This window comes from Toxotes jaculatrix, chromosome 4 (assembly GCF_017976425.1).
Source record: "Toxotes jaculatrix isolate fToxJac2 chromosome 4, fToxJac2.pri, whole genome shotgun sequence".
NCBI lineage: Eukaryota > Metazoa > Chordata > Actinopteri > Toxotidae > Toxotes > Toxotes jaculatrix.
In genome coordinates, this window is record NC_054397.1 from 13,318,480 (window position 1) to 13,330,963 (window position 12,484).

General features: G+C 42.1%; 1 protein-coding gene across 1 annotated transcript; it reads right to left on the bottom strand.

The window, feature by feature from the left end:
• Positions 1 to 4,223: 4,223 nt before the first annotated feature.
• On the bottom strand, positions 4,224 to 12,029 carry melk (maternal embryonic leucine zipper kinase). Its single transcript, XM_041036204.1, has 18 exons — positions 11,936 to 12,029; positions 11,569 to 11,681; positions 11,393 to 11,478; positions 10,702 to 10,818; positions 10,451 to 10,594; positions 10,275 to 10,343; positions 9,983 to 10,075; positions 9,651 to 9,749; positions 9,369 to 9,437; positions 9,018 to 9,116; positions 8,697 to 8,783; positions 8,380 to 8,511; positions 8,017 to 8,181; positions 7,545 to 7,836; positions 6,404 to 6,500; positions 5,843 to 5,999; positions 5,482 to 5,585; positions 4,224 to 5,382 (listed from the first exon to the last, which is right to left on the bottom strand). The coding sequence occupies exons 2-18, from the start codon at positions 11,645 to 11,647 to the stop codon at positions 5,205 to 5,207; spliced, it is 2,067 nt and encodes a 688-aa protein (XP_040892138.1). The 5' UTR covers positions 11,648 to 11,681; positions 11,936 to 12,029; the 3' UTR covers positions 4,224 to 5,204.
• Between the last annotated feature and the right edge of the window lie 455 nt (positions 12,030 to 12,484).

Sequence of the window (12,484 nt, forward strand, 5' to 3'; positions counted from 1 at the left end):
TCCCATCTCTGAGACAATTACAAACATCCCACTTCCCATTTATCACCAACAATTAAACAGCATGGACGCCGGCTACTTCATAAGCAGAGAGGAGAGGGTGAGGAGAGCTGGAGGAGACAAATGCGAGTGGAATGAAGTAGAGTCAACAGTGAGAAAGAGAGAGGAAGGCTGACAGCACAATTAAGGTTTTTAATTCTCTGCTTGAGTGGGCCGGTCCAGTCTTTATGCTAATTAGGATGCCACGGCCATATAATAAATCTCTATGATCCAGCCTCATTTCCACTCTGTCTCTTTGTCTGTCTCTTTAACACACGCGCTCACACACACCAGCAGAGAAAGTTCACCCATTACTTTTTATGGCTACACCCTTCGGCTGGAGTGTTAATAGTTTTGATAAAATAGCTTTTTCTTGCAATTTTTAATGCTTCCCTTAGATCTGAGAGCCACAGCGTCTCAGCACATGCAGTTTACTGGTTGGCCGAGCAATTGCCTTCCTGGCTCAACGCATATACCACATCTAGTTTCTCTCCCTGTTAACTCCCTTTATTAGTGTTTTTCAGGAATGTGGTTTGCATGCCTTGCACTGCTGGGCTGCACCGTATAAACACACACACATTTAAAGGCCCTGACGCAATGAATGCAGAAGATTTTCTCTTATTTCTCTCTTTTCTCTCATCCGCTCATCTCCATTTGACAGACAAGTCTAATGATAACATCTGCAGTTGGGGAAAAAACAGCACAACAATCCGCAGATAATTGGGGGCCACGTTTAAAGACGAGGAGAGAGAAAATGAGAGAGATAGATAAGTGGACAACTGCAGGCTGTTTGTAAAAGAAAGAACTAGCAGATGTATTTTCAACCTCATTTAGGTCACGAGGGCACACACTAATCAGCACTTTTTTCATCCCAAGGCCAATTTAAACACAGAATCAGAATCAACTACAGTTGCACGTTCATTAGATAAATGAAGGTAAAAGCAGGTCCAAACAAACTGAGATTAACTTTTACTCAAAGAAAGACACAATTTTACAGCAAAACTCACTCATGCTTCACAACTGTACGACCAAACATCCTCAGTCTGGTTTTGGTGTGACGTCTCTCCAGTTCCCACTGCTGGTACAACACTTTCTCATTAGAGGTGTCACTGTCAGCCATTTTGCGCTGCGTGAGGGTCAAAATGGCCACAACCACCCCAACCACCAGAGCCAGGTGAAATAGGTAGAGGGCTACATGAAGACAAGTCAGCAGCAGCGAGGTGCAGACAGTGGCAACGCACCAAGGCCAGGCCAGGAGCAGCAGGAGGGAGTGATAGACGGAGCTGAGGACAAGAGTCGGCACGGACAGGATGAGTCTGAGCAGCGTGGAGACCAACCAAGAGTACAGAGACAGAGGAGACAAGAGGAAAGACACTGCTGCCTCACTCATGGATACAGCCTGAAAAAGCAAACACAAAGTGGACATGTGACATGCTAATGTTGATCAAAAGTAATTGATATTAATAGCATAACTGATAACAGCAGTTCACATTTATTTTCCTATAACCATTAAACCGGAAACATTCATTTGGAGTTGTGTTTCCAGCCACCTAGTGAATGTAAGTACAGTATTCACTCTCTTTAAGTTCTCCTTTTTTGGTCTCCAACAACTCTGGATGGATATATCTGGCTCTTTTGCGGCTAAATGGTCCAGTGTGTCCACCAGCTAGTCACCAACTGTATCTATCTGCCATTTAGGGCTGGTCAGGTAGCGTACAGCTACCTGCTGCAGCCAAAAAGCATTGTTATGAAAGCAGTGAGAGTGAACTAAAACAGTTAGTTGTGGGCCAGAAAACTAAGACAATAAGCTGAAAGAGGATGGAACTGTTGTGACATGAGGTCAGGAACACAAGGGAGAGGACCAAAATGCAGGTGAATACATGGCAGACAGGTGAGTGATGAAATTTTAATAACAAAAAAATCATTGGCAGACAAAGTCCATTTGGCCAGGAAACAAAACTCAGGAAACCAAAAATCATCCAAGAACAAATTAAATACTGGAACTAAATTAGAAGGAAAACTTATTAGACTCTTATGTGGGTAAAAACCAGCAAAGGCGGTAAGGCCATAGGGAACACAGGGTTATGAACACAGAGGCAAGGCCACAGGTACAAACTGACAAAGAGACAGGGGAGCCACGAGACTGAAATACACGGAGGTTAATAGGCCACAGGTGACCCACGTTAGGGTGAAGCAGACAATCAACAAAGTTGGGGGAAAAAGACAAAGATAGGAAGCAAACTGGGAGCAGACACACTGGGAATATAACTTCAAAATAAAACAGAAAATGCTAAACAAAACCAAACAAACCAAACAAGAGTCCATCAAAAGAGTCCAAAGTCCAGAACAGTCCAAAAAGAGTTGTTGATTATTTATTTACTTAAAAAATACCACCAGTTTTTCTTCTCAGATTATTTAATGTTAAGAACTTTTTATGTCTGAACTAGAAAATAGAAAACAGGAGAAACATGTACAGGTAATTGTGTATCACAATATTCTTTGTTTTATTTCTTGTCCAGGTTTTGACCCTCCCTGTGGTTTGGGAACCACTGTACTGTGTGTGGGCCTAATTAGTTTCCTCATTTAGTTTCATCAGCTTACCTCACAAGGATTTCCATGTAAAGTGTCACTAGATGTCTGTGCCTTGTGAAGCCCTGATGAGAAATGAGCCATGTGCAGATATGCAGACAGAAGAACAAAAAAAGAAATGAATGTGTCATGCAGCTGCTCACACACACACACAAAAAAGCGAAACTGTTGGACCGTATCAGTGTAATAGCACTTCTCAAGAAGCATAAACTCACATAGGAAAAGGAGAACGAGAGCGAAAGCCAGCAGAAGCCTCATTTCTCCTACACACATCTACACCCACAAAACTGAAAACAATGAACAGAACAAGTGAACACAAATCTGCTATAATCTGTTCAAGCATTTGCACATGATTGTAGGTCAGCACCTGTACATTTTTATTAACTTGGTGACAGCAGTTTACCAAAGAATTACATCTCTACTCACCCAATGCTGCTACTAAAGTGGACGAGTGTCAGCTCACTCCTTCTTCTGATACAATAAAAGTCCCACCTTGGTTTCACTCTGCCTTATACACTGCAAAGTTTCCCAGCTTTAATTCATTAATCCTTGTCAGGACATTGTGCAAGCAAGACATGCTCTTTTGTTCCAGGCATGGACTGAACCACACAATTTGAAATTGGAGATTGCAGTGCCCCCTGTTTGAATGGAGGAACAATGACAGCAAGCATTTCAGATGCTTTGTGTCATGATTTGCAGGCCACTACAGGGTTTTAGGGTGTTTTCTGAAAGCTGAAAGCCTTGAATAAGTGACCTGCTCGATTAGTTGTGCATTCATTTAGAGGTCAGGGTGAATGAAATTAACTACGGTGCCGACTCTTTGATACAGAACCAAAACTCTGGCTCTGCTGAACCATGATCTGGCAAGACGAGAGGAGAGAAGAAAATGGGGAATGACCAGAAAAGAGGACAGAGAGTCTTTGTCATATGCGAGTTTGGTGACAGCTGGCTTTTAGACCAGCTGTTGTCCTCACCACACACACAGAAACGCAGCTCTGATCCTCCTACCTCAGCCCAGCAGGAGTCGTTACCACCACTGGAATAATACAGTTTGTGGGCTTAAGCAGATTTTTCTTTTACCTCTCCAACTCCAACCTTCACCCCACCTAAATTATCATCCCACCTCCCACCCTCTCTCAGAAACCATTAAGGTTAACCCCCCCCTGCCCTCATCACCACCTCAGCCCACCATTACCATTACCCTTCCCCTCCCTGCTGAGACACCAAGGAGAAGCTGGCACATCACATTACACCATCAGCCGCAACACTGTGGAGACTAAGTGGCATCTTGTCTTTGAATAGGGAGGGGAGAGGAGGAGAGGAGAGCCTTTAGACTCCTCTGGTTTATTCTGCTCAGATGTTCCAGGCAATGATTATCATTTAGTCATTCATTCAGTCATAACAATCACACTCCTACAGCCATTTCTGCCATAACAATAATCGTCCACCATTTTGAGCATTAAAGCTAATTCATTATCCTTCATTGTAGTTATAAGTTTACTTCAGAACAACACAAAACATCCAAATTCTTGTAATTCAGTGACAGTAAGCTTTAGTTTTTAATTCTCACAGCTTTAGCAATTCCACTTCTGTGCACTACAGTTGTATAAAAAATGCTAAACACACACTCTTAGTTTCAATTATATCCAAACAATGAGTCTAGTCAGCACGTGAGTGCTGAACGTGCTGAAATGTTGTAGACGTTATAGACATTTGACACCTTTCACCTCTCATTTTATTGGTGGTATACGCTTAGAAACACTGTCACTAAGCCAAACTATCACCATCAATCTCTGTACCCAAGAGAAGTGGAGACTATGAATATGAAGATGAACAGAAGGATGATGACAGAGTGTGAAACACAACACTGCTCCATCAAACTGCCAAATGAACTAAAAAAAACAAACAAAAAAAAACAATTTTATGTCAACAAAGTCCCTAAATCCTCCTCAATCATCTGTCTCCATAAACACGGACATGTTACACTTAGCAGAAATCATTTATTTTGCTCCTTTTACATTGTCAGTAAAAAATCTTACGGACGTAATGTGGAAGACAGTGAAAACAAGAAAAGCACCAATAAGAAATAAAAGCAGACACTTCATATAACCATGTAAAAACATCATGATTGAAGAACTGTAAACACATATACATAAAAAACTATGACAGTAAATTAGTAATGTTCTACTTATTTCAGTAAATCTCTGCTTATTTATGTTATTAAATCAAGTTTTGCACCTGCAGGGGAGAATAACAACATCATGACATAAATATGGTAATAAACAGCCAGAAGGTATACTGTAAATACATTTCATACACACACACTCATTCATCTCAAGAGGACTGAAACAGATCCTATTTAGCTTAATAATAATGACAAAGGGAAGTAAAACAACAATATTCTACATAAAACTAGATACGGTGTAAAGGATCCTGACATGCAACGCTCACAAATTCAATTTATCATGTACTCTAGGAATTGCAGACTCGCCTAAGGACAATATTCAATATTCATAAAGAACAATTAAAAGGTGTCATGTCGCTGTACATTTGAAGGTATTGTCGGAAAAGTGCATTATTTAAATACGGGATGTGGAGAGAATGTCCTCCACCAGGTGCTTGTAGACCCAAGCGTCTCCCTTCAGCCTCTGGCGGCGGATGCCAACGACCTCTGGCCTCTGCAGCAAGCACACCTCCAGCTCAAACGCCATTGTCACCTTCCCAAAGTCGCCCCAGGTCTGGCACTTTAGGGTATACCTGAATGCAGGGCGGCGAACAGGAGGCATTGGGATTTGATCGAAGACTGAGCCCTCCGGTCAGAAAAAGGGAAAGATAAGACTTGGTTTGTGCTCTTACCCTTTCTGTGTAAAGTCGACATGTTTCTCTGGCAGGATGGAGAGGATCTGGTTTAGCACCTGGTCTGGGTTTGTTTGACTAGTCAACGTCACATTGTATTGTGCCTACAGGAAAACACAGATACTGATCAGAAACACTGTCAAATGTGAGGATTTGTGGTTTTCTCTGTTTTGTGTCATTGTAAATAAAAGAGCTTAGAGTTTTGAAATATTGGTCAGACAATTTTAAGACATAGCCTTCATTTTAAGCCTAGATAAATCATCAACCAATCAATGATGAAGAAAATAGTTATTTGTAGCACGGTACGTGTGCGTGTGACACAGAAGAGGTGATGAGCTCTGTGACTTCTACATGCATATACCTTGATCTTGCGTGGGCCGTCACGCAGGGCTCGTCTCTTGCTGGGAGTGAGCATGGTGATCATCTTGTCCAGGCCTCTCTCCAGAGAACCAAACACCTTCCCTCCTCTCCTCTTCTTCCCACTGTCTCCCGTCACAGCCATGTCCAAGGACCGAGACCTGCAGAGCAGACGGGATCTCGCATTTAATCACTCCAGATTGGCTTTTGATCCAAGTTGCCCTCCCCTGTCCCTCTGGAAATAAAACACTAGTAACGTCCCATTCTTGTGCCCTGTAGCATTTGTCTAATTCTTTTATTAATTTTGGTGATTTCCTAATTCAAAGGAAATAATGAGTGAGTAAGGCTGCTGATGGATTGGACTGAAGCTTTGCATTTTTGGAATCACACTTGTGCTTCAGCCTCTATAGCCCGCTGGCCACCCTTAACTCTCCAGTAACCTTAGATGTGAACTTCAGTCTCCCCTCTGTGTTAGTATTTAGCCTGCTCAATTATTCACACACTCATTTCCCCTATTTTTGCTGTCTTTCACCTCAGAGCCTTACCCATCCTCCAGGCCACTCACCTTCTCTCAGGACTGAAGGCCAGTATTTCAATGTTTGCAGACTCCTTGTTCTCTGTTGTTTTCTTCTTGCTGTGTTCTTTAGAGGCGCTGCCTCCACCTAAAAGACACACAGGAATACAAATGATTTTGCCAGCCTCAGCATCTCTTAAGAGGAAATTTGAAAAAAAGGGGGAAAAATGCATGGGATGTGATTAAATGTACAAAATTATGGGAACGGCCCTTTGCTCTTATGCATGGAAAGTAGCTGGCTTTCACATTGTGGCTGTGAACACAAAGGCTTTAGTGTACACAAAGACAAGTAGTTTGACACACACGCTGACACACACAGAGCTAGCTAGGCTTTAGTGGCAAGAGAACACATGTCACTACAGCCCACGTGGGACAGTGAGCAGAGGAAAGAGACAGCTACACCTGTCACAGCACGCGCCTAGGGACAGACACACACAGACCACGGTGCGCGCGTGTGTGGACAAGTATGTCAGAGGCAGCGTGTCTGCACTGTAGCTTAGAGAACAGACGGCTGTAAAGAGAGCAGGACCGAGCCAGGAGAGGTTTAACACCAACTAGATCAGCGGCGGTACGTTACCCGGCTCGTGGCCGAGTTTACAGTGGAAACTAATGAGGCTGGACATGAGAGCAGAGAATTCACTTTGACAAATAATTAAGACTTTAATGATTCTCCATTCATATTAGTGTCCTTCATTTACAGATAAGTGAACAGAATTAGCTTTACTGATAATAACCTCACCTTTGAGTTGACAGTGATAAGTGTGCGTGTGTGTGTGTGTGTCCATTTCAGTGGCATAATGACAGCTAAATCATAGAAATATGAGTGGCTTTGGGATAAAAACAGGTCCAATAAATGAGTTTATTACCAGAAGACAATTTACTTGCAAATGTGTGGCATGTGGATGTGGCACTTGTGATTATGAGAGCTGCAGGAGACTGAGAGAGAGGGGCAGATAAATAAAGAAAAGCAATGTGGAGAGGGGCAATTGGCCAACGCAAATAATCTAAAAGAGATTGCACTTCAAGCGTCTTTTTTTGTGTGGAACAAAAAAAACAATTACAGTATACAAATAAACTGTATGATGAACTGAAACCGCAGCCATTTATTGAGAAACCAAGAGATTCTTTTTACCTTTAGGTGTGACAGCATTGGCTTTGCTGATATTGACGTTAGTATTTTGATTGGGTGTGGTCAGCACATTCTTGTTGGGGTGTGCATTCTTCTTACTGGACACAGGAGTTCGAGGAGGAGGCAACGCAAAAACTTTAACATCTTTCTCCTGAACAGCAATATTCTCCTTGTTCTCGATAACTCGCTCTTGGTCTCTGTCCCTCCTCTCCTGGTGGTGCTGTGTAGTTGTTCGCCCCCTCTCTGGAGTCGGGCTGTAAGCACATCTTTTCTCCACTGATGGAGATGCCTGTCTCTATAGGAGGAAGAATGAAATGTGGTATGAGTAAATTTCTCTGGAAGAATCATACACCTTCTCCCTCACTGCTAAAACTTTACACAGACAGTTATATCCAGAGCTCCTTTTTCTGAACCTATTCTAATAAAGACACAAAACACACAGCAAAAGAATATATTCATCCAAACATTCACATACCACATCTCTGTTGTTTGCGACTCCATTTGGCTGACCTCTGACACCTTGAGGTGTGTGTTGCGTGACTGAAACCCATGGACAATCATCAATGTATTCTGAGCAAAAATCCAAAGAACCCACAATCACAGCGTCTTCATCCTCGCTAAAATGAAGGGCTTCCCTAGACTGAACACAAGAGAGGAAATAAGAAATGGAGAAAATAAGACACAAAGATCCACAACAATACATGGTTATGGGAAAACCGCAAGTGTATATGGTTTTGGGGCATATGTGTGTGAGGACTGAACCAGAACAGCTGTAAAGACAGTCAGTGACCCAGGCAGAGAGCAGAGCACTGGGGGAGCTGCGGTCCCTGAGTCTGACCTGTAGTCCCCGGTGAAGAGGAGAGCAGGAGTCCTCACAGGCAGTTGGCTCGGGGCGCAGGCGGACAGGCTTTCCCCTCTGCTTCTTTGACAGCAGCAGGAGGTAGGTGGCTGTGGTGTGATCATACCGCCACTGTGGGAGTTAAGATGCATTAGACAAGGTATCTTATAGAAACTATGTTAAATACTATATTTACACATGATAGCTTGCAATTTCACCATCAAAAAAAAAAAAAAAAAATCAACCAATGATGAACTGATCAGCATGGCAAACATCAATGCTAACATTCAAATGTGCATACAAAGTGGCACACGCACCTCCTTCACCAGCGCTGTGGTGCTCTCTCTGGATCGCTTCATGTTGACTGCCATCTCTGTGATACAGTCCTCGTCTATGTGGCCAAGCTACAAAAAAAAAACCCAGGTTGATCACAGAAAATTCAAGACACACACTTCTTTCGTATGTGTGAGCACTAAAACAACAATTCTCACAAAATAACACTGTTATTTATTGTGGATTATAGTGCAGTTAAGGTAAAAGTGCTTGTGTGGTGCAAATTGGAAAAACCTCACAAAGTGGTCGATTATTTCATACATATGTATTTAACAGCTTATAGGTGTATGTTTGCACGAGTGTACCGGCTGCCTGCTGTGCCACCCCACGGGGCTGTTGTAGTCTTTCATCACCCAAGGATGGTCTAGCAGCTGTCGAACGGTAAGACGCCGCTTGGGGTCCACCTACAGGACACACACAGAAACTACAACTCAATATACAACAGACTACACAGTCCACACTACTGTTCAAAGGTTTTAGAACATCCCCAACTTAGGAGTCAGGGGTTCATCCTACAGTGAGAATGTAATAACTATTTCAACTCATGGACTGAAATTTCTGGACAGCAGTGAAAACATGTGGAGACCAAGAGGCTGAGTGGACAATAGATTAAAAAAAAACCGATAAAAGTGGAAACTGAATGGCTGAATACGTACCTGCATCATCTGGTTGAGGAGTAGGATACTACCTGGAGAGAGCCATTGAGGGTTGTCATATTTACCTCTCTGAAGATACAAAAGAGATACATAAACACATTATGAAACAGAAATACTCCAGGGAAAAAAAGCATGAAGGTTTCCTCAGTTTATAGATTTGCTTAAATGGTAATAATTCATCACTGAATATGAATTTACGGTCAACAACTGTAGGGAAAAACCTTAACTTTTATACATTTATACAGAGAAGGGAAAATATCCTTAACATCACAGTTCTCTTACTGTAATTTTCCTGTAGAGGACCATGCAATTGTCATCATCGAAGGGCAGATATCCACAGAGCAGAGCGAACAGCAGTACCCCCATACTCCACACATCAGCCTGGAGGTTACATATCACACAGAAATCCTTCAACTTCAAGCATTACACCCAGGATTTCACAGCTCAGTTGCACTGAGTCATGCACCAGCAAATATGATCAGGACACCATGAAAAAGCAGAACGGTGGAACAGGCAGGTAATCATCAACCTTAGTGGAAAAAAAATTAAGATGTTGAATTTTGAAATTGTAACCCCAGTGGTTCTAAAAGTTGTAAACAGCATGCATCTCCCACCTCTGAACCAATATATGCTTTTCCCTGGATGAGTTCAGGAGCAGCGTATGCAGGGCTCCCACAACACGTCATCAGCTCATAACTCAGACCTCCCTAGGAAAGAGACAACCACATGATAGCCAGACCACTCAAAATGCATGTGCATATCACGTTTGGCGCGCCCCCCCAGTTTGGGAACCACTGATTTAAGTACAACTTTGTCCATTCCTTTCACATTATTAGGGCATTGCATTATATCACAGACTAAATGCTTTTATACACACAGAGTGGGACTGGGGGTGTGATGTTGTACCTTAGGTTTGGCACAAAGGCCAAAATCTATGAGTTTCAAGTTGTGGTCTTCATCAATCAACAAGTTTTCCTAAAACACAGAGAAATGGAGTGAGACATTAAATTCATACAAAACCAGAGAAGTACACACATTTTGCTGCATTTTCACTCAGTTACCCAGTAAGTGGTTGTTTTTACCGGTTTTAGATCTCTGTGTGCATATCCCTGGCTGTGGACGTAGGCCATCGCAGAAACAATCTGTCTGAAAAACACCCTGGTCTCCTCCTCTGACAGGCGGTCCTTTGCTATGATGTAATCAAACAACTCCCCACCTGGACAGTGCTGAGAAGGAAAGAAGAGAGGGACAAAGAGCAGCCCAACGAATGAATAGGACATTATCACACTCACACTCACACTCAAACATACAACATACGTCTATGTGTTCTTACCTCCAGCACCATGAAGATCTGAGTGGTTGTCTCTATGACCTGGTAAAGACGACAGACATGCTGATGACTGAGGTTCTTCATGGCCTCAATCTCCACCTTCACACGTGGCAGGTCATCCTGGGGAGAGAGATGTCAGTTTTTTTCTGTTTGTGTACCAATAGCTTTTCTGGTTTACTCGCTCATTTACAAAAACATTTATTTTATGATATGTATGTCTGGTATGTTCTGACGTTTTTATTTTTCAGCATGAAATTTAAACTGCTCTGTATTTTTGTGCTATTATTTTATGCAAACCTCAAGAAGACTAGCAACCTTCAAAACTTTGTGATAGAAAAGGGAGATTGAAATAAGAGAACTTCAAATAAATAAATAAGTAATGTGAGTTGTTCAACAGAAAAGCAATTGAGGACAACACTGAAATATTAATTGTTAAAAACAATCAATCATTGCAATCTCTAAAACTGAGGCTTTTTTGCTTATCTTTTTATATTGTCAGAATTTGGGATTTGGGCTATTGGTTACAAAAAGTAAGCAGTTTAACTTCAAGTTAAGACAATATACTTTTATAGACTTGACTGATTAAACTGATTGTAGATAATGAAAATAACTGCCGCTGCTACTTTGATATTAAGATTTTTCAGATTTTTACGGATTTTCCGTAGCCTGGTGAAATTGTCTCTTTCTGACTCACCCCTAAATCCTTCTTATTCATGATTTTGATGGCAACCTTCTCTCCTGTCAGGATGTGTCGACCCAGCTTGACTTTAGCAAAGCCTCCTGAAAAACACACACACAAAGCTCACAGTTCCAACCGGAGAGAATAGGACAGTGACAAATCTGTAAAGTAATCGTTAATATGGTCGTTACCTGAGCCGATAGTCTCATAAACCTCATAGTATCTGTAGAGCTCGTCGACTCCGCGGTGCTCCGTCTTTTCCACAGGCATCCTCCCAGCTTCAGCCGCACGGCGATAAACCTCCCTGCGGCGAGAGAAAATGGTTAGTAGCGGTAATATAAGCGCTCAACTCACTAAAACACTCAGCTAAACTGAAAAACTCTCATTGTGTTCAACATTAACATTAGCTAGTGCTCCGCCTGTGCAACACTTTCTAGCTAGTTCAGCTACTGCAACTAACCGCTGCCAACAAAAGTCGTTACAACCCCCCAAAGTAACAAGTAACAAAAGTATACTTGGTAAAACCGGTGTTACTACGAGTTAACTGATTGACTTTACCTGAATTTGTGTGAAAACGGGAAGAAGAACTGGGTAAAATCAGTTCGCAACCATAAGGGGAAACTCTCTGGCAGAGATGTTTTGTTACAGAAGTTTGAATTTCGCACGTTGACTTCGACGTCATTTCCTGTTTCCGTTTGGTGCCTCGTCCCCTTGTGGTGAATAGTTGTTACTGCAGCCATTAAAACAAAAAATACTGTAACTGAGGCGTTGCTTCTCCTCGATGACAAATTTTGTCGCCATTACCGTCTACACTCGATATAGATGGGGTGGAAAAAACCTTAAAAACCTCTCTCCAGCGGTGGAAGAAGTTTTCAGATTCAGTTTTCCTTTACCTCTACTAAAAGTACAAATACCAAACTGTGAAAGTACTTAAGTAAATGTATAAGTATTATAAGGAAAATGCAATTAAAGTATCAAAGGTAAGTAGCAATGTAAAGACATGGCTCCTGCGAGTGTATAGTATATCTAATGATGTATAATCATCAATGAATTATTAAGGGTCCTACCGGGCAAAGGCTCAGGGATCCCAGGGGTGAGAGGGTCACC